The sequence below is a fragment of the Pleurodeles waltl genome, chromosome 9 (genome assembly GCF_031143425.1).
Source record: "Pleurodeles waltl isolate 20211129_DDA chromosome 9, aPleWal1.hap1.20221129, whole genome shotgun sequence".
NCBI classification, from domain to species: domain Eukaryota; kingdom Metazoa; phylum Chordata; class Amphibia; order Caudata; family Salamandridae; genus Pleurodeles; species Pleurodeles waltl.
In genome coordinates, this window is record NC_090448.1 from 917,535,748 (window position 1) to 917,559,953 (window position 24,206).

The 24,206-nt window shown below is 42.5% G+C and overlaps 1 protein-coding gene across 6 annotated transcripts in view; it reads left to right on the forward strand.

Moving 5' to 3' along the window:
* The first annotated feature begins 275 nt into the window (after positions 1-275).
* The window catches only part of VRK1 (VRK serine/threonine kinase 1), a 224,657-nt gene continuing 200,726 nt past the window's right edge, over positions 276-24,206 (forward strand). Inside the window, exons 1-4 of one of the 6 annotated variants that reach the window (XM_069208275.1) lie at positions 350-369; positions 476-662; positions 8,040-8,060; positions 18,076-18,306. In XM_069208275.1, coding sequence (XP_069064376.1) covers positions 656-662; positions 8,040-8,060; positions 18,076-18,306 — 259 coding nt within the window. In that variant the 5' untranslated portion in view covers positions 350-369; positions 476-655. Of the gene's footprint in view, positions 370-475; positions 663-8,039; positions 8,061-18,075; positions 18,307-24,206 lie in introns of all 6 variants that reach the window. The other 5 variants (XM_069208278.1, XM_069208280.1, XM_069208276.1 and 2 more) reach the window with 5 other exon arrangements.

The following is a 24,206-nucleotide window of genomic DNA, read 5'->3' on the forward strand; positions in this document are numbered from 1 at the left end:
AATCAGTAAACAATGCCCTGCACATTGACGTCATTCGGAAATCACCAATAGTGATGTACATAAAGGGAAAGGCGTGCTGCAACTAAATATTATTGTACCGGGCACGTGCGCATTCAATCGCCCAATAAGCAAACGACAAACATCTCTATAGCCTACCAGAATCAGCGATTAATAAATAAAAGTCACAGGACCAATGACTAACCTCATATTAGGTTCCGTAGCCAATTAGATGATAAAGGTTTCCATAACCAACCCTAAAGCATCACACTCTCTGACAGCCAATAAAATACGTTTCCAGTACCTGAGTGGTTGTGAATACGTGTCGGTGACTGTAATTTATGGCTCGTTTGGCATGACTAAAGATAAAAGGTATCTGACAGTAACCTTTTTTGTCGTATGCTCTCTCGGTTTACTGCTCCTTGAACACGTATTTAACGCATGTCCCTTTTCTCTTTCGCCACCTACTTTCGCTTAGGTTTTAGACGGCTCTAATTTGTCCTTTCTCGGCACTAGTAGTTTTTTCTGGCTCCTGTGTGTGGTCTGCGGTGTGTTTTGTAAAGTGGCAGAGCGGGAGCTGAGTTGACTCTGCTAAGAAACTTCCGGGTCTGGGTTGGCGCCACTTTTGCTGGTCCTTCGGTAGGGAGATTACAGGTAAATGTCAGGTAAAAAGTTGTTTGTTTACCAGTGCAGATCACATTGTCTTCTCCTAGTAATAATACTGGTCACGGACCTTTATTTTACCAGTTTTGGTGAAAGGTTTTTATACTAGAGGAAGTTACCCTGCTGCAACAGCGCATCTATCGAGCCTACGATTTAATTCTACCAAAAAAAATCCATGTTGTATTCACATAGCAGTTTGCTGTGAAGTAAAGCCGCATTATGCGTCTCTACTTCGAAAATACCGGGTAGGGGGCAGGCAGGGTGCTCTAAATGTGGCATTTTTCTTCGCCACGAGCGAAATGCAGTAAAGGGGTCGCAACGGTTTCTGTACAGGGTAAGAAAGTGCACATATGTTTGGAGAGACGTCGTCCTATTCGCCTCCAATTAGCCTTACTTTAGAACAATCTCTGGGTGGTTGGGCTGCCACGATCCTCCTTGACATCGGAGACGTGATTCGCGTAATACAAACCGGTTATTATTAGAAGTCCAGTTATGAGCAGCAGAACACAGGGCAAACGGTATAGTTATCGCGGAGGATAGCAAACTGCACAGGGATCTTTCTACCACAGTCCCAAGGAATGTGTTGTATTTTGGTTATACTCTTGTTTTACATTGTAACTGTACATTTCCCCCTTAAGGATTTCCATCGTACGTTCTCCCCTTAAGTCTTCATGGTGTTAATTCATTATGTCGTCTGCGTGTTCTACTTTTGTCCAGGCGGTCTGATTATCCCATCCACTTACCCCTTCATGACATCAGTTCAAACATGTAGCTATCTTTCCAGTACATTATGGGCCTTCTATTTACGCGTCTTACTAAATTGCTGAACTTGGACCTTATCTGTGGGTGAGTGACTCATCTTCATGGATCTTTACAAAACAATTTGGCGATGATTATTTTGCAGCACTCTACTGTTTCCCAGCTGATCATAAACCACTGTATATTTGAGTGGCAATGGTATACAAGAAAATCATGCATGTAGACCAGTTAGAATGGTCTGAATGCTCCCTGAGTATATGGGGGGGGGGGGGGGGGGAGGGGGGATATTCGCACAATTTATCAGTGAGACCAGTGGATGGTGATGAGGAAGATATCGTAAAAATAGTTTCAGGAGTTTGTGGTTGCAGTCATTGATATTGTTCAAACTTGTCTCAGTCATTTCTGAGAAAGAATGACTCGAGCGTGCTAAGTTGAGGTCGATAATTGAATGATGCGAGGAAGTATATAGTTAGAAACTGGTCACAGATCGATAAGACAGTGATTTTCACTGACTTGATTCTAACAAGTTGCTGCCTGATTAATCAGTGAAAAATGTTATGATTACTAGCCCAGGCTTATCTGTACCACCTGCAAGTTTGAAACGTAAGCACATTGCACGTCAAGAACGACAGCCACAACCAATAATTGAAACGGCTATATTGGCGGCGGTCAGTGGACAATAATATGGATCGGTGCAAAGAATGTTTGTTGTCAAACATTGGAAGATCACTAAAGAGCACGTGAACTTAAATTCTCTTCTGGCTAAGCAGTAGCCGAAACAAGCGGTGTTGCTGATCATTTCAGTCATTTGCAATAAGAGTTAAAATAATGATTTAACTCACTGTTAATATAAGTGGATATACTATACTTTCGATACTACAACCACAACAGTTAATGTGATTAAATTCTTAGAGGATGTTTTCAGTAAAGATGTGCCTATTTTAGTGTCAGTCATTGGTACGCAGTCGGTATCTCACAAAATGGTTACATTTTTGCATCGTAATAGTATCAGACAGAAAAAAAAAACATATTTCTGTTACTCTTGAGTAAATGGTTTGGCGGAACACGCTATTTGGCTTATAATAGGAGGGGTGCAATTGCTGCACATTTGGATGTTAGAAAACACTCGAGAGAGAGAGAGAGAAGGTATGGAGTTATACCCCTCCTCACCCTATGATTGGTCTCGCCATTTTTTTCTTAGTGGTAGACCAGCGGAAATCAAAATGACCTCTAGGTGTTGTACTGTTTGGAATGATCTTGCTAGTTTAAGGGGAAGAGCATTAAAAAACGTAAGTCTACCCCAACAATAATTGTGAACATGCCAAAGAAGTTAAATGCAAAAAAAAACTGGAATATGACTATTAGCTTAGCATCAAGAAACTCTTTAAGATAAAAAAAAAAAGGAGATTCTGTTTTTTCTTGGATTGATTATGGCACTAGTAAAGGTTTGGACAGTAGTCCTATGCTGCAAAATATCTCTTATGGCATGATCATAGGCTCTCCAGCCACATTCCCTCCACATAAAATTACGCAAAACATTATTAGTACAATGAAACATTAATGGTGCAATAAAACAAGACATAATTAGTGCATTGGGCAGGCTAACCCCACATAGCTCTGAATACAAGTATAAAACTTAATTACACGGATAATTTAAAACATACCTACATGGAGTAACCGCCCTGCCTCTTTCCACCCTGTTTTTTCACAGTAGGCAGTTCCCATGTTTCATAGTAAAAATGATTCAGCACCCCTGCCGTGGTTCCTGTCCACTAGTTTTTGGCGTGGTGAGTAGGGAGATAAAATGTTCCAGAAATTGGACGAGCCTAATATTCAATATGGTGTTACTTGGGTTAAGCATTTCAATTAGAGCTTGTCTACATGATTTGACCCCTAATTCATTTAGTTCTTTCTTCAGTATTTGTCTTCTTTCTGTGGCCAAAGCTGGACAAATACAGGCCACTTGCACTAGGGTTTCTACCGCCAGATGACGGCATTCCTGGTTGTATATTTGTGACACCTTGTTCCATTTTGGCATGAGGTCTAGCGTTGGCATTATGCCCAGCCTTAGCTTTAGAAAGCGTTGTTTAATTTTTAGTGAGTAGTGGGCAGCCAATAATGGGGATTCTTTAAATACTTTATATGAATTAAGAGCCAGCCAGCCATGAACCTTTTTAGCTAGTTCTTTCCTGTCTTCTAGCCAGCTGTGTAATTTCCTTGTTTTGTTCACTACTTTTATTAAAAGTCGGGCTACGGAGCGACTGATCCCATACATCAACTAGATTCTGATGTTAGGCTTTTTTTTCCAGATAGTTTTTATAATTATTATTGGCTCTTTCCAAATTAATTTCCTGCCACACAGAGTTAGCCAATGTCCCTTTTGGGGCATGATGCAATTTGTGGCAACATTTGATATAGGCCGTGGGTCGAGCCAGTGACTGCTTGACCAGCATAGATTCCAGTCTGACCTGTGCCGGGGAGGCATATCCCAGTAGCCGGAAGACATGCTTGAATGCCTTTACCAGAGGTTTGTTCAGGACAGCTTCCTCCATCACCCTCGTTATTTCAGTCCCATAGGCGAGAGTTGGAAATAATTTTGCTCTCATTATAGCTGTCAGTGGATTCAAAGCGTGGCCCCAAATGGTATTTGCAAGCATACCAAAAGCATGAATGAGTGCTTGTTCCTTGTTTATCGCTTCTTTTTGGGACACCTAGTTGCCTTTTGCGTTTATCATAACACCTAGGTATCTGTACGAGGTTACTTCCTCTATGATCTTCCCATTCAGATACCCCTTGCGTTGGCTAGAGTGTCTGCGGTTAAGGGCAATTATTTTGGTTTTACTTTGATTTATTTCAAATTCATTTATTCCAGCATATCCTTCTAGATTATTCAGCAGTTTTGCATGCCAATTCTAGTATTACTAAGCAATATCAGGTCATCTGCATATAGTATGTTGGATATTTGTTGACCACCAAGAGAGGGGGAGTGGTCTGACTGATTATTTAACTTGGTAGAAAGGTCTGCTATGTACAGATTGAAAAGAATTGGTGCAATAGCTCAGCCTTGTTTTAATCCAACTGTCGTTTTAACTGCCCTAGATAGATATGAACCTCCCCCAAGTTAAACCTTCACCCACATATCGGAATAAATCAATTGAATGGCATTTAAAAAGGTTGCTGGCAGCCCCCATTGCTGTAGTTTTGCCCACAGTTTACAGCGGGGATGCAATCAAAGGCAGTTTACTATGTATTGAGTTAGTTTGTTAAAATATTTCTTCTTTTTTTATGTCCTCTTTTCGTGTATGTTTGTTCATTTCCTTCAAAGGGAGATGATGTATACATTTGCTTGACGTTGCACTTTTTCCCTAAAGATTTGTAGTGTTCCATTCCCCTTCTGTTTGCGTCTTTCTCTGGTTATTAGGATGTTGATTTCATTATGATGTTTGTATATTTTACTGTTGTCCAGGTAAAATGGTCCTTCTTTCCTTCTAGCTCTTCTGGCCAAAACTGGAAGAGACCGCTCTCTTTTTGATATCCTGAGGCATTTTATGTATACATCTTTGTAAATCACTGAACTTAAACTTCATCTTCTTATGAATGACACTGCTTCATGGAACATGCTCAACAAAATGAATGATATAACATCATGCAGGGTTCCCTCATGTAGGGAATTACGGGCTGCATTAACGCTTGAACGGTTGAGAGTTCGAAGCAACAGTCATAGCGACATTGTAACGTTGTGACATTAACTAGTGTTTTGGTACACAAGCATTGTGTCTTTCCTTTCCACTGTAGTGCGTTTTGAACTGTATGCAAAATCTTATTTAACAAATCACACTAAAGAAATGTAGAGCATGCTGTTAGTAACGTCCATTAATAATTTGGAATTCTTTTCTAACAAGAGACCTAGATTAAATCAAAATGTACTTCTTTGGTGTTCACATTGAATTAAAAACCTAGTAGCATGTTTAACTGAATGCCCTCTGGCTAACTCAGTTGTCAGGACAGTTATCAAGGGGCCGAGAAAAAGCTAAGCTTTAATATTTCAGGTGTTTAAGTCTTTCTGTTGGTCAGTGATGTAGATTTAGAAAGGCCAATACATAGATTTAACACTTAAACAACACTCAGCAATTATATTGTTGACATATTTTCGCTAAACTATAGTATTTAGGAACATCATAAATTTATTTGGATTGCGATGTGAGTTTAGATATGCAGGACAAATATGCTGTTAGCTATAAATACCCCAAAACACACTAGGAAAATTAACTACCAGTACAGTTCCTGCATTTTTAGGGTTTGCTGGTACACCTATATTGTTCTATCTGCAGCAAGCCTATTGTGTTTGTTTTTTCTTTTGGGAGAAAACTAGCCTCTTTGGAGGCAGTTATAATGGTCTGCAAATGTCACTATTGGTCATGTAGTTCCCCAAGGCCATAAGATAATATTGTAGTACAACTTCTATTTATTGCACTCTTTCCTGTGGGATAATCAATTTAACACTTACAAATTTCAGCCTTTATGCTCTTGCCTACACATACCTGGATCCACATCCCTATTGAATGTAATGTTAGTTTGCATATTTTGATATGTACACATTTATCAGATTCATTTTTTCATCTGTGGTAAGGCTTATGCAAAAAAAAAATATTTTCATATTCACCTTAAAAAAACAATAGAGGGGTGTTATAGTTAGGTGCACATTTTAAACGTACAAAACCATAGAAACTCTGCCGTTAGTCATTCCAAGTAACTATGACTCGTGCCCTAACGTAACTATAACTCACGCTCTTGTCATGCACAGATTTGTTTATGAATATCTTTACAGCAAACGTTAAAGTGATATTATCAATGTTATAAAAGATGTCATGAGAGCTGTAATATCTGGGGTAGTTACCAGTGCATGGCAAGAGCGCAAGTTATAGTTACCTTAGGGCACAAGTAGAGTTACTTGAAGTAACTCTAACTGCTGAATCTCTACGGTTTTGTATGTTTAAAATATGAGCCTAACTAATAATCCCTCTTAACATTACGTTTTATAAAAAAAAAAATTAAATTACTGTACGTTAATCCAACCACCTCCATGCCTTTGGCCACGCGTGGTGGAGGTTGGCTGCCAGGCCCTGCGGCCAACCCCCATAACCACCCAACCCTGTGCATGAATGGAAGAGAGAGTGAAAGTGAGAAATTAAGTGAGAGACATTTAGAGTAAGACTTTGACAGAGAGAACGAGCGGGAAAGAGAGTATTTCTAGATGTTGATGAATTCCTTATTAGGCAGTGTCTAGACATTACTGTGACATTCAACCCAAAGATTTTACTGGAAAAAAAGACAAATGTTTCATCACAAGGAATGTTTAACATTCTAAACACTAATAAATAGACACACTGCCATGAGATACCAAGATTTCAACCTTCAACCTACTGAGTGACAGTCCAGGAGGTTTGCCAGTAGACCAGAGGCGAGTCTGTTCTGCTGTGCATCAGAACTTAAGTAGAACATCCGTACAAAACATCTTGCTTGTGTTCACCTTTAAAGTCATTCTATGGTGAGGCCATTGCTATGGTTATGGCAAGGGTCTCTCCATAGAATGAGTTCAAAGGGACAAACAAGCAAGATGCTTGCTGACAGGACCGCAGTGGGAGGCTGAAGGCCTCTGAGGTCCTAGTCGGCTCACGGCATCCTGTGGGAGCCGGCATTGCTTCCACAAGCAGGGAGCTGCTTTAAATAGCCTCCCCTTATTTTTCTAGGGGTATTTTGCCCCAGGGAGGTTGTGGTTCCCAGGGCGCGGGGAGGGTTTCCTCCTGCAGATAACTAAGTTTATGCCCCAGGGAGGTGGCGGTCCCCAGGGCCTGGGGGGTTCTGCAGGAAAATAATTTTGCCCTGGGGAGGTGGTGGTCCCCAGCGAGGGGGGCGGTCGATGGGTTTTGTGTGTGTAAAATCTGGACCTCACTAACATTCCTGTAACCTTAGTTTTAATTTTTTTATGTGTGTGTGTGTGTGTGTGTGTGTGTGTATATATATATATATATATATATATTCACTGAAAAAACCAAAGGTTAAAAAAGGGACATTGTCGTTAGGAAATAGATTTTTTTAAAAAAAACTTGGAAATTCACTTAAAATCTTAAAGTTTACAGGGACAATATGGTTGGGTTCACATTTTTAAACACACAAAACCATAGAAATTCAGCTGTTATATTCAGTTACTCAGACTGTTTTCATTGGGATCCTGCTAACTAGGACCCCAGTGATTGTGCTCTCTCCCTCAAAATTTGGTTGCCTGGGTCTTTGCACACCCCACAGTTGGCCTACTGGTGCCCCCTTATAAGTCCCAACTATATTGTACTTGGGTACTGTAGGAAGTTGGCTCTGTATACACTACATCAAAATAAGATATAGTGTGCACAGAGTCCAGGGGTTCCCCAGGGACTCAACAGAGGCTAAAGTAGATAATACTAATGCTCTCTCTTGTGGTAGTATGGTCGAGCAGTTAGGCTTATCAGAGGGTAGTGCAAAGAATTTGTTGTACACACAGACAATAAGGGAAGCACACACTCAATGACTAACTCCAGACCAATGATTTTTATATAGTAAAAATACATTTTGTGTATTTCTAGAACCACAAGATCAAGTTGCAGGTAAGTGTATAAATATGTATTCTACATATGTATCAATACCACTTTGATTAGTATGGACATGTTATGCAGTGTTTGAATAAATGGCATCGTTTAAAAAAAGTTGACAGTGCAATTTTCAGAAACAATTCTGAGGGGATGGGGCAAGAAAAGTTAGTATGCTTTGAATGTAAGTACAAGACTTACAGATCCAGTCTCTGGGGGTTAGGAAGTCCACAGGTTGGGGTTCAAGTTAACCCCAAACACCCACCACCAGCACCACTGGGCCGGCCGGGTGCAAAGGTCAAAGATGAAGCAGATTTAAGATGGGCTTCTATGGGCACTTGGAATCAGGCCTGTTTGCATCTTCGGACGATAGTCCTGTGGGTGGGGGAGTGGGGAGTTAGACGAGAACCAGGAGGTTGTTGGGGGGGGGGGGGGGGGGGCAGAGGGTTTGGGACAGGTCACCACCAAACACACACCCTCAGCGGCACAGGGTCGGCCTGGTGCAGGGTGCAAACACACCATCGGGCTCCATTGCTTTCCTATAGGGGGACCCCAGGGGCCACAAAGATGCTGCAGGTGAAGTCCGGGGGTTCGGTTCTGGGGACCAAGGGCTGGACAAGGAGAGATGGGGGGGTGCCTGCTGGACGTTGCTGCAGAGAAGCTCTGATTGCCCAAGGCCAGGGGGCTGTGGGTGCAGTAATGCCTTTCGGTGTCAGGAATCAACGTCCTGTGCTGTCACGGTTAGGGGGTCCTCCGGAATCAGGCTGACTGCGTCATCGTAGTGGACTGGAGGGGTCAACCCACAGTAGGCTTTTGCTCAGGATTGCCTGGGGACCAGCTCCAGTCGTTTGGGCCACATGGACTGGTGCCGTGGGCCTCTGGTGCAGAGTGAACAGGATTAACGGATCCGGGGCAGTTCTTGAGTCCTGAGATGGAGTTTCTTCTTGGATCGGACGCTGTACATGGGATTTTTTTGGTCCTCTGTGATGAAGGCAGTCCTCTGAAGGCTTCTCAGAGGTTGCTGGACCCGCAGGATGCATCGCTCTTTTTTGCAGGGCTTTTTGAAGCTGGAGACAGGCCAGTAGGGCTGGGGCAAAGTCAGTTTTTGTCTTCCATCTTCTCTGCTTGGGTTTCTGCTTAGCAGTCCTTCTTCCTTCTTGTGAGGTCACCAGGAACCTGAATAGCTGGGTTCAGGGGTGTCCTTAAATTGTGGAATTCAGGGCGTTAGAGGGGTCAGAGGGCAGTAGCCGATGGCTACTGTCCCTGAGGGTGGCTACACCCTTCCTGTGTCCCCTCCTTTTGGGGAGGAGGACACAAACCTAACCCAGTTGATCCATGTCCTCCAAACTAAGATGGAGGATTTTGCAAGGAGGGGGTCCCCTCAGCTCTGGTGACCTTAGGGGTGGTCCCAGCTGAAGCGGTCACTCTCCCTAATTTTCCTGCCAGACTTGCTGCCAAAAATGGGGCTCAGTCCGGGGGGCGGGCATCTCCACTAGCTGGAGTGCCCTGGGGCATTGTAACAAGAGGCCTGTGCCTTTGAGGCTCACTGCCAGGTGTTACAATTCCTGCAGGGTGGAGGTGTGAAGCATTTTGTACCCAGTGGTGGCTTTGTTTCTGGCCACCGAGAACACACAGGCTCTCACCCCATGTGGTCAGAAACTCGTCTTTTAGTGGCAAGCTGGCACGTACCAGTCATTCCTGGAATAACGGATTGGGTAATGTACAGGGGGCATCTCTAGGATGCACGCTGGGTGCAGTAAATCCAACACTGGCATCCATGTGGGTTTATTGTGCTGAGAAGTTTGATACCAAACTTCCTAGTATTCAGTGGAACCATTGTGGAACTGTGGAATTTGTAATGATGTACTCCCAGACCATATACGCGATAGGGCCACACTGCACTTGCAATGTCTAAGAATGGACTTGGTCACTGTAGTGGCATATTGCTCATGCAGCTGTGCCCTCACCTGTGGTATTGTGCACCCAGCCATAGGGCTGTAAGGCCTGCTAGAGGGGTGAATTACCTATGCCACAGACAGTGGTTTGTGGGCATGACTCCCTGGTAGGGCTACCATGTTGACTTTGTCTTTTTCTCCCCACCAGCACGCACAAGCTGTAGTTGCAGTGTGCATGTGCTTAGTGAGGGTTCCCCAGGGTGGTATAATACATGCTGCAGCTGTTGGAGGACCTTCCCTGGCCACAAGGCCCTTGGTGCCATAGGTACCTTTTACAAGGGACTAAACAGGGTGTGCCAATTGTGGAAACAATGGCACAGGTTTTTGGAAATAACACTGGTGCTGGGGCCTGGTTAGCAGAATCCCAGCACGCTCAGTCAAAGTTGGCATCACTATCGGGCAAAAAATGGTGGGGGGTTCCCATGCCAACAAGGGCAAGGAGTAATTCGCTTGGATCCGAAGGCACAAACTGCAATGATGCCCGCTGCGTGGATCTGATCTCTGAACTGCGTGTGTCCTACATCACAGGTGGTGGTCTGGAGTGATTTCCCTTGGTCCTCTCTGCCATTTGTCCAACTTGGGAGACAGTGAGCCTTTGCCTCTCCTTGCAGGACAGTACCCCTTTGCACCGTGACTGTTGCAGCTGCCAATGCTTCTTGTCTCCTGCAGCAAGGGTCTTCAGGCACAGAGTAGCCTCGGCCCCCAGCACTTCTTCCTGTCAAGCACAGTCTCCTCTCTGTTGCTCCAGCAACGTGGGACTTGTCTTCAGGTGTGCTGACTGGGCCTCACTGTGACTTACTGTGCCTGCTGCCACAGGGTTGCCTGTGGGGGCTGTGATTGGTTCTGTTGGCTCTCCCGACTGACAAGGCTCACCTCTGAGTCCTCTCCAAGGGTCGAGTCCCCTGGTCCTTTCTAGTGCTCCTCAGCCTTGCAGTGCTTCTTTTTCTCCTCTTGCGTTTGCCAAGGTTTGTTGGTGGTTCTTCTGCACCACTGACGTTCTGTGACCCGACAACCAACGTGGGACACCATATCTGCCACTCCAAGGACTCCTCTTCAGCTCCTTGGCTCTACAGCTGGTCTTCTCCCCTCATCAACCTGGTTCTGCATCCACAGAAGGGTGGGTAATGGCTCCTGCCCCTACTGGACACTCCAATGTGGACTGGACTCTGTCCCCTCCTTTTGCAGGTCCTCTTCTATTGGAATCCACCTTTGGTTTATTTTGTCTGGTCCTGTTCTTTTACATTCCTTTTTACAAGTCCTCCTGTTAGTCCTTGGGAAGACCAGGTACTTACCTCTGCTCTCCTGGTTGCTGGGGGTCACTCAGGTTCTCACCTCTTGGTATGCCTAGTTCTTCCAGCTCCCTTCTAACAACTCCATATCCTTGGGTGGGGGACTGTATCTCGCATTCCATTTAGTATATGATTGGCCCTCCTCTAGGGACCTCACCATTTTCACGATTGCCAATGCTTGTTGTTTCTATGCTAATTTCTGATTGCTATTGTGTATATATAATTAGTGTGTACTTGCCTCCAGTCTGTGGGAACTGCCTATTTGTATTCTATTGTTGTATTACTATATCAAAGTACCTTTATTTTTGTAAGAATGTGTGGCTCTTTCATGTGTGATAAGTTGCTGTGTGACTATTGTGGTATTGCATAAGCTTTGTATGTCTCCTACTTAAGTCTTGGCCGTTCATCCACAGCTACCTCTAGAGAGCCCTAGCTTCCTAGAAACTACCTACACTTAACTAATAGGGGGTACCTGGACCTGGAATAAGGTGACCACCACACACAAGGCCTGCTTCAAACAAAGTTTACCACAAATATTACCTTGATATCAGCCAATTATGTTATCAAAGATGTCATGAGTGCTGTAATTTGTAGGTTAATTCGCAATGCATGGCAAGGGCATGTGTTCTATTTACCTTGTGGCATGAACTATATTTTCTTGAGTTGACTCTAACTATAATGGTGAATTTCTATGGTTTTGTATGTTTAAAATATGAGCCTAAGTATAACGTCCCTATAAACCTTTTGCGTTTGATTTATTTATTTTTTTTAAGCGAATTTCTATGTTTACATTTTTATTTCCTAACTATAACGTCCCTGTTACCTTTTTTTTTTTCCAGTGAATTTCTATATATATATATTTTTTTTAACAGATAGTCATTTTTAACTGTACATTAATCCAACCACCGCTGCACATAGCCTCAGGACCTGTCCGCTGTACAGTGCAAAGCTGGATAGACCCTGCGGCCAACCGCCCTTATCCACCAACCCCATGCTGTGCACGGACGTTTGGCCGTACACAGTGGGAGTTGGCTGCGGCCTTCCTGGGTGTGAGACTAGGTGTATCTGGGGGGGAGAGTGGCTGTGAGAGTGTCTGTCTGGGTGTGATAGTGCGTACATCAGTGTTTTAGTGGGTGTATCAGTGTGTGCGCTGGTCTGAGTGGGTGTGAGGGTCTGAATGGGGCTGTGAGTGGGCGCATGAGGGTCTGAGTGGGTCTGTGAGTGGGTGCGTAAGTGTCTAAGTGGATGCATGGGTGGAAGAATGATAGAAAGAGGTATAAAGTTATTTATTTATTATTATTATTATTTTTTTAGGCTTTGCTATATGATATATTTACAATTATATATTTCTGGACCAATTGAAAAGAAAAATGTACTTGTCATTTAAAGAGTAGGATCACCTTTCACTATGAGCCTTAAACATTAAAAAAAAAAAAAAAAAAAAAAGAGGGAAACTTGTCCGGCTGGACTCGCACCTGTAATGCTCAGTGTGAAGGTGCCTATTCATTTTTTTTAATTTATTTATTTTTCTATCCTTTTATGGGCTATCTAGGACCTCTGGGAACCCTTAAGGGCTGGGGCTCCCCCGCATCCCTACATGCTTTTTAAAAATGTTTTAAATAATTTTTTTTTTTTTTTTATTTATTGTAAAACAAACCTTTTACGGGCTCTCTTGGACTGTGGGGGAATCTCAAGGCCTCCCCCCCCCCGCGGTCCCTTTGCTTCAGCAACCAAGGTGCTGCTTTAAGTAGCAGCTACATGGTTGCTGAATCAAACCTTTCATCTCTGTTCCCTGCATCCTTACCTGCGTGTAAGGAACAGAGATGAAAACTGTTTTTTAACAGCAGGACCTGTTTGGCAGTTTCTGCTGTCAAAAACTGGAGTGTTTGCTGTGCTTTGGCTACAGCTTTGAAGCTGCAGCCAAGCCACAGCAAACAGCTATGTCCTGTGGGTGGGCACCCCAGGACATGGAAGGCGCCGGTCCTGGGAGGTGGTGGCCCCAGGGCCATCAGTGGCTCCTCGAGGGGGGGGGCCTCATGGCCACCTCCTACGTAGGCATAGCCCAGGGGATGTGGTGGTCCTAATGAGGGTCCGTAACAGCCCCCCTTTACATTAGTGTGTGCCCTGGGGAGGTGGTGGTCTTCAGGGCTGTGGGGGAACCCATTGTCCCCCTACAACATATTAAAAATATCTCATTATAGCCCCAGGGCTGTGAGGAAGGTCTTCGGTTCGCCCCCATATATTAAAAGCATTGTTGTCCCAGGTGGTGGTGGTCCCTGGGAATATGGGGGGCTGCGTGGCCCCGCTCATATTTTATCTGCCCCGGGAAGTGGTGGTCCCCGGGGCTGTGGACTAGGAGGTGCTTCATCCCCTCAAAAAATATTGCCCTGGGCAACCAGGGGGCTAATTTTAAGAAAAAAAGGTCCGGAAGCCTGTGGTTGTGTTTAAAAAATGCTTTTTAGTTCTTGTGGGGGGGGGGGGGGGTGAGTGGGGCTCTGGGATCCCCAGTGCCAGAGCGAAGGGGCCAGAGTTTTCATACCCTAAGCCCTTTTTGTAGTTTACATCCTTTTTTTTTTTTTTTTTTTTCTTCTGCGATTCTAGCTGAGTCCCATGATGGCTGCAAACACTTCCTTGTTGAAGTGTTGACAACCAATCAGATCTCAGCACACGATCGGGAGGGGTCGCAAATCCTTTGGGCCCCTGGATATACAAATTTGAATTCCCTTAAATTTCTCAAAAACTAAATTTAAAAAATAAAGGGTTCTTTCTGGAGCAAGAGCTAACTTTCTGTCAACTTTAGGATAATTCCGTCCAGTGGTTTTTGCTCCATCGCTGTTCAATTTTTCTTATGGGAGTTAACATTGAGAATGCTCTAAACTTCACCCCTCTAGCTCAGCTGCAGCTTGACGGATGACCCTGAAACCTTCCAGACAGCAGCTCATGTGACTGCCAAATTTTTGGGGAAAATGTCGAAGATTCGTCAAGCGTCGCCAAAGATATAGGCAAGCAAAAGACAACTTTTTCTATTGAAACTAGGTCCTCACTATACCTAGTGGCGACCACCAATAGGTCCTATACATATCGCACTATATGAGGTGCTGACCTGTAGGTGCTTATTGCTATAATTTTTGTTCATAGTATATAATTTGTGTTTGTATGTACAGCACACATTCTCTCACTGATATGACCTTGAGCACTAGTGGAAAGTCATCATACTGCCAGTGTGTTTTGATATGACCATCATAGAATCTGATTCCACCAGATGATTTGCCCCAGGTTTTGTGTGGTATGTCTTCATTAATTCATGATTATTCAAGCGTGGTGGATTTAAGAGTTGTGCACAGATTTTGTACGTTATTGGGCCGCTCCATTACTTGATGGACCAAGGACTAATGGAGTAGCAGTCCAGCTGGGATGAGGACTGAATGTGAAAGAGGTTAAAGTCTATTTGGAATAGGGAGCCTGACTTCAGATTTTTAAAAAGGCTGGCTGTGTGATGGTCATCTTAGCTGCAGCAAACATGCCAAACCTGCGGGGCAGGATGATGTGTGTTGTGTGAAGTGTTATGTTAGGAACTGGTATTGGTTCACAAGAAAATCAACTATTGACCACTTGCAGTTTGTTGCAAGGATGCCAGAAGTGTTTAAATGTTGAATATTAATGTGTGTATATAATGCAATCAAGGTTATGGCCAGGTATGTCATATTTCTAAAATATATATATTTGAGTCATATCGATGTGGGCAATTAAGTTATTTCATGTCTAAGGGAATTTTTTAGGGGTCGCCAAGATAGGCTAGTTAGTTAGTACTTTCATTTTGAAGATGAGATAAGCTTTTTGGTGGTTTTTTTTTTTTTTTTTTTTTAATAAACTTCTAAACGTAACCAGATTTGTACCAGATAGACTGATGCGAGGAGGAGTACTAGCATGTTAAGCATTATTGGGCAAATGGGAATTGCTTGTAAAGTTACTTGTTTGATTTCACACTCAGAGAGTTTGTGAAATGCAGAAATGTAAGCTCTGTCCCATGGCCACGGTTTGATACATAGTGGTTCTAGAACTAAGATCAGATACAAAAGGAGGTATATCCGTTGTAACTGTGCAAAACATTTGTAAGACCTTCAGATATTTGGGGGGAGAGAACAAAAATGCAACACTATCCCAAAAAAGATAATGCATTGTAATATGAAAGAGGAACACAAATTACTGTTATGTAAAATGCTTGCAAAACGGAGATAAATAGATTTATTATTGAAGTGGGAAGCTGAATATGGTAAAGCCGTCTGCCAATGATAACCTTTCTACATTGACCATTTGAAGATAATCAAAAAGGGAACGCTCCTTAATCTTGGCGTGGAGCAGTGGAAGTAGATTTGTTATTGCCCCTACTAATATGCATGTTTCTGAGTTTTCCCTGATCTTAAATCCTTTAAGAATGCCCTCACTAACTAACTTTTGTGGCCAAGAAAATGGTTTCAAATAGGTTAATTAAAACCAAACTGAAACACATCTGGTGGTTAATTCTATTCCGTAAACCCTTGTGACAATGGGAAACAAGCTTCTTAAGTCTGCCTTTTACTGGATTGTACTTGAAGATGTTGGAGAAAAATACCTTCTTCAAGGGATTATAGGAGAGGAGTGATGAGCAAAGAATCTGTAAAGTTGGTGTCAAGGGGCTATTGGCTATACTTTTTAGGTTTATTCAGTGACTCTAGCTTTCCAAATGTGATGTTGTAAAAGTTGGTTGTAGAGTTGTTTTAGCTGTCCTTCTTGCTACCAGTGGATCATGTTATACCTTGTTTATTTGGTAAAGCGCTGCCTTGTGACGAATTTCCAGTTAGTAGCATCGTGGGAGTGAAGCATGCAGGTTTTGATATTAAACAGTCCCCTCCTTGAGTGACTGTTGACTGTGTTTGGTATAGTATGAGATCATGGAGTGGTGGTGATCATGTCCGTGCTTTGGCTGTTCTTCAAGACCCTACTGAGTGACTCAGGCCTTTCTTGGAGGCAGTAGGGCAGGGTAGTGCTGAAATGTTCGTAGATGCACAGGAAGGCAGTTTGAAGAGGCCTGTTCTCTCCTTCTTTTTTAAGTTACTTTTTCACTGTTCTCAGGCAGTGTTCTCCTTTTGGTGGTTGTGGTTTTAAAAAAAATATATATATATATTTTCTTTGATGTGAATATCTGGAGCATTTGTTTGAATTAGAGGAGACCCTTACATTTAAATACTTATAGTTGAAAGTGCAACCTATTAACCTCTGTAGAAGCTGTGGAAAGTACTATATTAACCTCTTCAACTACCAAATGATGCCCCAGGCAGGTTTGGGCTGAGAAAAATGATTGGGAGGACACTTATCACTCACTAAGTGGGCAGTGCAAGTTTAAAATTGTATGTCACCCGAGCTATTAATACTCATATTTATTTGCCATCAGATTAATTATTTACTCTCTTAACCCTGCCTGAAGAAACGTTGGGATGTAGTCGGACTTGCTGTTTAGCTGCTTGATTGTTAATGAACAGAAGTGAGAAGTCTGACTGATGAAGCATTGCAATACTTTCATTTCTGTAGCTCTTTCTTGGATAACTAGTATAACTTGTCAGTAGAAATTTGACAGTGAACAGCCTCTCTGACAGTGCAGGTTATCACACATGTTTGACTCTTTCATTAAAAATCTGCAAACGTACTATATGAGGTCATAGCCCAATAACCAGTCACTGAGATGCCTCTGTTACATCTAACAACACCGGTTGTTACCATGGATTCTGTTGATGTGATGGGTGCATCAACGTGAAGGATGTAGCCAATCCCAGGGTGCCTTGCGGCTAATCAACGAGATGCTTCTGCCGCATCCAACAATGCTAACCATGGATTCCATTAACGATCCCAATCAAACCAACACACCTGTCTCTGGTAGTTACATATTGTTATGTTTTGAACAAGACAACTCATGTCTTTTTTTTGTTTTAGTTGGATTCTTCTGTACAGTGTTCAATCGATCCTAAAATATAGTAATAACATTTTCCTTACTTTGCAACAGTGGCAAGTTTATCTCTGACATCAGTGGGTTTTAATTGCTCGCCCAAAGTTCCTTTGTATGTACAATTATCCACAACATAGCTTTGGAGTCTCTTCAAAAAACCCACCCTGGTACCAATATGTAGTAGGGATGTACACATAATACGCCATGAAACAAAGTGACCTAAAGATGTAATGGTTATTGTAAATAATAACCTCACAGCACAAATCAAGAGGAAGGTGAGCCTTATCCAGTTATCAGCTCAGCACAGAATCCGGGCTCAAAACCATGACAACACCAACCTCCCAGAATGCCTACATGTCATCGAACAGAATACATAAAATAAATACTGCTTTTCCAAAGACATTATATAAAGGTCTATTCACTATTGACCATCACTTTTCATGCAGAAAGTAAAGGAATAATAATACAGTACTACGGAAACAGTGGTACAATTAATTTTAAATTGACCTACTGTGCTTGGGTTGAGTTGTGAGCCAGAAAATATATCTTATGACAAACCCCACTCTCTATGATATTCTAAATTTAACAGTTATTAAACTCACAACTTTAATACAGAGATTTCTGCAGACAAAATGGGTAGAGACCTATGATACAACTTTGACAAGTTGGTTTAACCGTTACAAAGTTTTTTTTGCCAGTGAATTTTGTTTTAGAGGATCTAAGAGGTGTATCGGCTGAATGCAGAAGTGCAACCTAGTTTTGTAATGTATATTAAACTTTTTATTTTTTTTTTATTTTATTTTTTTTAGTGAACATGCTTCGTAAAAAAGCTATATCGGCTGCAAAGAAGTCCCCAGCCAAAGCTGCAACAAAGGCCTCGGTTCCAGCAGTAAAAAAGACCTCAACTGCAAAAAGGGCCCCCACAAAGAGAAAATTAGCAGAAGCGTTCTCCCTTGGAGAGGTGTTAACTGATGGAGCAAAGAAGCAGTGGAAGCTAGGAGCGCCTGTGGGCCAGGGTGGCTTTGGGTGCCTTTATCTTGGTGAGTGCTTACAAAGGGTAATACATTTTTTTCTGGTAATTTTCCTGCTACTGACTGCCATTCAGAATGTCTTGGATCTCGTTTGGAAAGATGGCTGTGTGGCTTCACTTGTAATAAGCGTTAGGAACTCCGGTACGTCTCACCTTTTGTCTGCCAGTGCAGACCTATTGGCTTTTCCAGTGGCTTTTTTGTTGTTGTTTTTTTTGTTTTTTGTTTTTTGTTGGTGTGTCTGTCTGTCTGTGTCATGGTGCTATGGCAGCCTAGCCTGATGATGTTTAAATACCATGCATATGCAAGTATACAGCATTGTGTGACTACTTTTTTTTCTTATTCCTTATTTTTTTTTTATTTACCTTTCTAAGATGGTGGATGCCAATCTTGAATCAGTTAAAAAAAAAAAAGGTGAATAGGCGCAATTTTGAAAAAGTAGCAGCTGAACAGCAAATTGTGGAGGCTGTGCTCTTAATAAAAAATAAAAAAAAAAAATAGTATTTTAATTTTAAAGAAGATAAACAGTGTGACTGGAGGGGCAGAGGAGCATAAGGGTGAAAAAGTCAACATGCGATGATTGGGGAACAGCCATGAGGCGATAAAGGAAGGGGTAAAAATAATCAACAAATGCAAGCCAATGGACGAGCTGGGGAGGGGGAGGAAGTAGAAACACGGATTGAGTATTGAGTAGGGGCAGGTATTTGAGGGGGAAGCAGTACACAAGGGGGTGAGAGCAAGAAAACACATGCACTCTAATTGAGTGCTGAAGGAAAAATATGGTTCCCTGAATGCAAATGTTTGAAGGGCACACACCATCCAATCGGAACACATTGAAGAGACCTGCTCCAGAGGTGGGATAAACTAAGAATAATGAGGAAAGCTATCATGTTAGAAGCAGGGTAATAAGATAGACAAGAAACCCGTTCAGTCAATAGCATGGGTCTGATGCAAAGCCTATGGTATGTATATATTCTAATGTATTGGTAACAAAAGGGGTTTGGCAATAGACCATTGAAGCTATCTGTAGGAAAGACCTAGCAACCACTAGTGCTGAAATGAATAGATGAAAAGCGTGAGACCACAAGTAGCAAAACCAAGAAGCATGAAATGAAAATGGAAGGGGCTAAGCCTCCTTACACCCAAAGGCTTCGCACACTTAATATTTGAGAAGATAATGCTAATGCATTATTGTAAACACATTTATCCTTGCGTTTGTTTCTGATATTATGTAAATATTTTTAATAGTTAACTATCAAAATAAAACTGGAAATGAGTACTGTTAGGCCTGTCATCCTTGGCATAGTCTTTCTCCAAACCTTTTGCCTACACTCCTTCTGTTTTTCTGAATTTCGTATTTTTTGGCATTTGGACTCTGTGGACTTTATCACTACTAACCGGTGCCAGGGTGCTTGTGCTCTCTCCTTAAATCATGGTGCTATTGGTTTACACCTGATTGACATATTTAATTTACTTAAAAGTGCCTAGTATATGGTACTTCACGTACCAAAGGCCTGTAAATTAAATGCTACTAGTAGACCTGCATCGCTCATTGTTCCACCCACTTAAGAAGCACTTTAAACATGTCTCAGGCCTTCCATTGCAGCCTGTAGTGCAGTTTTAAAACTGCCAATTTTGACCTGCTAAAATAAACATTTTGCCAGGCCTACACCTTTATTTCTAAATCGTACGTCACCCCTAAGTTAGGCTCTAAATAGCCCATAGTGCAGGGTGGATCATTATCACAAATTAGGACATGCACGTTTTAATTGTAAATGTCCAAGTGGTGAAAAATCCTTAATTTTCACTACTGTAAGGCCTCTCTCTCCCTTTGGGTTACCACATTACATTTAATAAATGCTACTTTTAATTTGGCGTAGCTATGGATGTCAAGTTTGTACTCAAATTGTAATTTTAAAATCTTTATTGGTAATGTTCGGTTTGCAGCACAATTCTGAAAATACCACTTTTAGAAAGTTGGCATTTTCTTGTCCTTATCATTTGGTGCCTCTTTACGTGTTTTGTGTATTCCTTCCAGACAGTGAGACAAAAGAAGACTAGGTGTTGGCAGGGTGGGCCGCCTTGTCAGGTTGAGTATGACAGAGCTGTTCCCTTCCATACTTCTATTTTAGAGATCTCCCTCCAGCGCTCACGCCCATAGGAACCGGACACCAGTCTTTTGTCACCCCAGACATCTTTGGTGCCTTAGGGGAAGGGAAGAGCTTTCCAGAACCAGCTGTATGGGTAGCCTGGATTTCACCCCTACTTCAAAGGCTGAAGCCACCTCCTGCCCCCCTCTACAGTACACTACAGGATCTGTGGAATACTTCACAAGGAATTCCTTGTACTCCAGAGAACTGTAGTGCTGCTAGAGGCCTACCTTGTACCTCAGAAGACTGTCATGCTACTACTATAGGACTGCCATGCTGGTTGAAGCCTGCCTTGTTCTTCAGAGGACTGCCCTGCTGCTGTTGTGGGGTAATTTTAGCTCCGGGCCTGTGACCTTTCACCTGGTTCATTTAACTTATTCCTTTATATTAGGTCGAGCGTGCAAGCGCTTTTCGACCTGTTGTAATTATTCTGTGGGCTTTTAACCACACCCATCACTTTCACTTGTTCGTGTGCATCTCACACCCATCACTTTCACTTGTTCATGTGCTTGGCTTTCAAAAATCCCTTGATGCCATTACGTTTTTCCCGCTTTGGGAGGGTTTTGTTACCGCTTTGCAGACTGACCCTTTTACATGGATTGTTGCACGGTTTCCAATCTACTTCAGCATGGATGAACTATTTTTCTCTTTTGTCTCTCCCCTTCGTGCTCGGTGGCAGTCATCGCGTGAACAGCGCAGAAGAGTGCGAACTCCATCGGCTGTATTAAAGGGCTGGTCACGTTGCTCTCACTGTTACCTAATTAGGGTAATTTATTTTGGCTCTCCTCTTCACACTCCCCAGCTTTTACAAAAACACTTGTAATTGATAAATGCTTTACGTGAACAAACACAGAAATCCTCAATGCAGCTCTCCTGACACAGGAGGAGAGCCGATACTACAGTATTCACCACACTCTGGGGAAACTCTCACCATAATGCTTTACAGGCAATTACTCTTAGAAAACATTTCTGCTCATAACTCAGGCTGTGGTGGTCCTGGGTCAGTGGGATCACCACCAAAACTTTTTCACAACCATGTGTTTTTTCTGTCTACATCATTTCTGGGTCCCCACACTACGTTAATGGGTACCCCAAAATAATAACCTCTCCCACCACTCTGTGTCTTTCTAAGTTATTTCATGGCTGTAACTTTTTTGTTTTGCAGCTAGCAGTAATTTTGTTTTAAGGTCCTTGATTGTTCTGTCTTTGCAGTAGGCCTGTTAGCCTCCAAAATGTGTAATGCAATACACCCTCTAGGGGCTAAATATATAGTTACACTGTATTACTTTCTGTGGTTCTCTTTTCATGTAGTTATGACCTCTAGGAGCTAACTATATGGTTACATGACCATGTTTCTTACAAGTGCTGTTTTCATTGTGGTGTCCTCTAGGGACTGTTCTGAGTATTACACTCTAATGCCAAACGTTTATTTCTGATAAAAGGTTTTTATTGGGTTTACATAATAATTGTACATGTTTTATTAATCTCTCCTTATTGCAGTTATGATCATGATTCAGGTCATATTAACATCCTTATTACACTGTGACTGTTTTAACACTTTTGATATGTTTCGGTGACCCTTCTAGTTTATTGCCCTTGTTACTCCTCCATGGCTGTCTGTCGTCACAGCTCTGCTAAACTTGGCCTTGTTGTTCCAAACACCTGAGAAGACAACCAACACTCAAACAGGCAACCCTCCTACTAGTTTTGCTGGTATGGGGATGAGACTTCCTAGCAGAGACTAGAATGGGAAGATGAGGGCTAACACTGTTATCTCTCTCATGACTCTAGTAGGACAGGATGTTGGAACTTTTGTTCTGTTTCTCACTTCTGGTCACAATAATAATTGTGTTTTATCTACCTCACAATTCATGTTGCTTTATGTAGAACGCAGTTGCTCCAGTAAATAGATTGAACCAAATCTTGCTTCTGTTTGTCATTACATGTATGAGACTCATGTAACTGAGTGAAAGCGTTAAGATCTGTTTCACCACAACTTCCCTGAGAAGTCAGTGTCTGTGCGTCAGGCTGCCACAAATCACCTTTACTTCTGAGTTTTGGTGAGGTGCTGCTAGCTAGACAAAGGGTTAGGCTGGCAGTTACCAGATGGCGTGAGATAAGACTCAGTCCCCCACACGCAGTGGTACTGTCGTCCAAAACCAGCAGTCTCATCCCCATGACAAGAGTCCTACGACACTGCTTGAGGCCTGCCTTGCTGCTTGAAGGATAGTGGACATCTCCTTGAACCCTGGACTACCAGAGTGAATCCAAGGGCTAATGGGCTGGGCTACTGAGCGAGCTGCAGGGACATAACAAGCTATAAAGACCTTAAACCTGGCACCTGACCTCTGCTGGAGAGTGTCCTAAACCCCTAAGTGCTGCACCCCAGCTCCTGGACCCTTGGAAGTGGTGTTAATGTTTCTCCTGCCTGACCTACAAGCTGAGGCTTAGAACAGTTTTCATCAAAAAGTGCCAGAAGAACCAACGAAGACAATCTGCGATCTGTCCATGGTGCATTGCCAGTCTGCCTGACTTCATGGTAGACTCCGCTATGCTCAGCAGCAAATCCTGTTTCGCCAGACCTCCGAACGACTGTATCCAGCCTCGTGGGAGACTCTTCGGCTGCTGCTTGCAGCTTTGTCCTGCTAGATTTTTTTTTCAACTCACAAAAAAGTTGTCAAAATCTGAAAGTAAAAAATCTTCACCTGGCTCACTGTGATAGGCTCCCCATTGACAATGACTTCCTTGGCCTGGAAATCCGGTCTCACGCAGTGAGCTTTTTCCCACCATTGTCAACAGCTTCACCGAGACCTAATCCAGTGCTCCCTGGGGACGACTGTGACTCCTCAGACACAGCTTGCTGCCTTGCCCCTCTGAACTCTACCTTCTCCTAGACTTTTTCTTAGAATTTCTTATAAATTCGAAGGTAAGCATAGACCGGACTCAATCCACCTTGTGTATACAAACCGCACTCTTGTCGCAGTTGGCCTTAACTTTTGACTTTACCCCAGTCTTGTGCAACCAGATACCAGAGGTTGGTGCTTTGATCTTTCAAGAGCAATTTTTCTCTAAAACCAGTAATAGAATTTCATAACTCTGGACCTAGTGATTGGATTTGATTCATTTTCATGTCATAATATATTTTTATTAAAATATGCCCTATTTGTCTAAATTGGTGTGGGAGTTGTCTTATGCTTTATCTTCATTACTGTTTCCTGCATAAATATCTAACACAGTGCCTCTAAATTAAGCCTGACTGCTGTTGTGCTGAGCTATCAGCGAGTGAAGTTCAGGTTGATTTAGTGACTTTTGTGTTTCACCCTGACCAGGATTCCATAGGCTTTTCCTTCCAGACTCGAGTCAAAAACCCAGTTCTTATGACCACATTTTATAGCCACTTTATTCAGTCCTTCGTATTTTGAAAACTAATTTCAGTGATGTTACTAACCCTTAACTTTTCACCTTTGATTCTGAGCATGCTGTTTTCTCTAAGAGTGGTCTAGTCTATTAATGCTGCACTTATCCTGTCTATTGTTGTTGAAGTAGCTTGAAATAATCTTGTCAAAATGTTTAATGTTGTTACTTTTAATTTATTGCAATCCTTTTAAGCTCATATAGTGTACAGCTGTATGTTATTTTATAGAAATGGAAGGATGAAGGTCTAAGCTTATGATTACCAGAGTTAATTCCTGGTCAGAGCTGATGTCCTGTTTTTAATGCAACATCATTACTATCAGGAATCAGAAATTTTAGATGGACCAT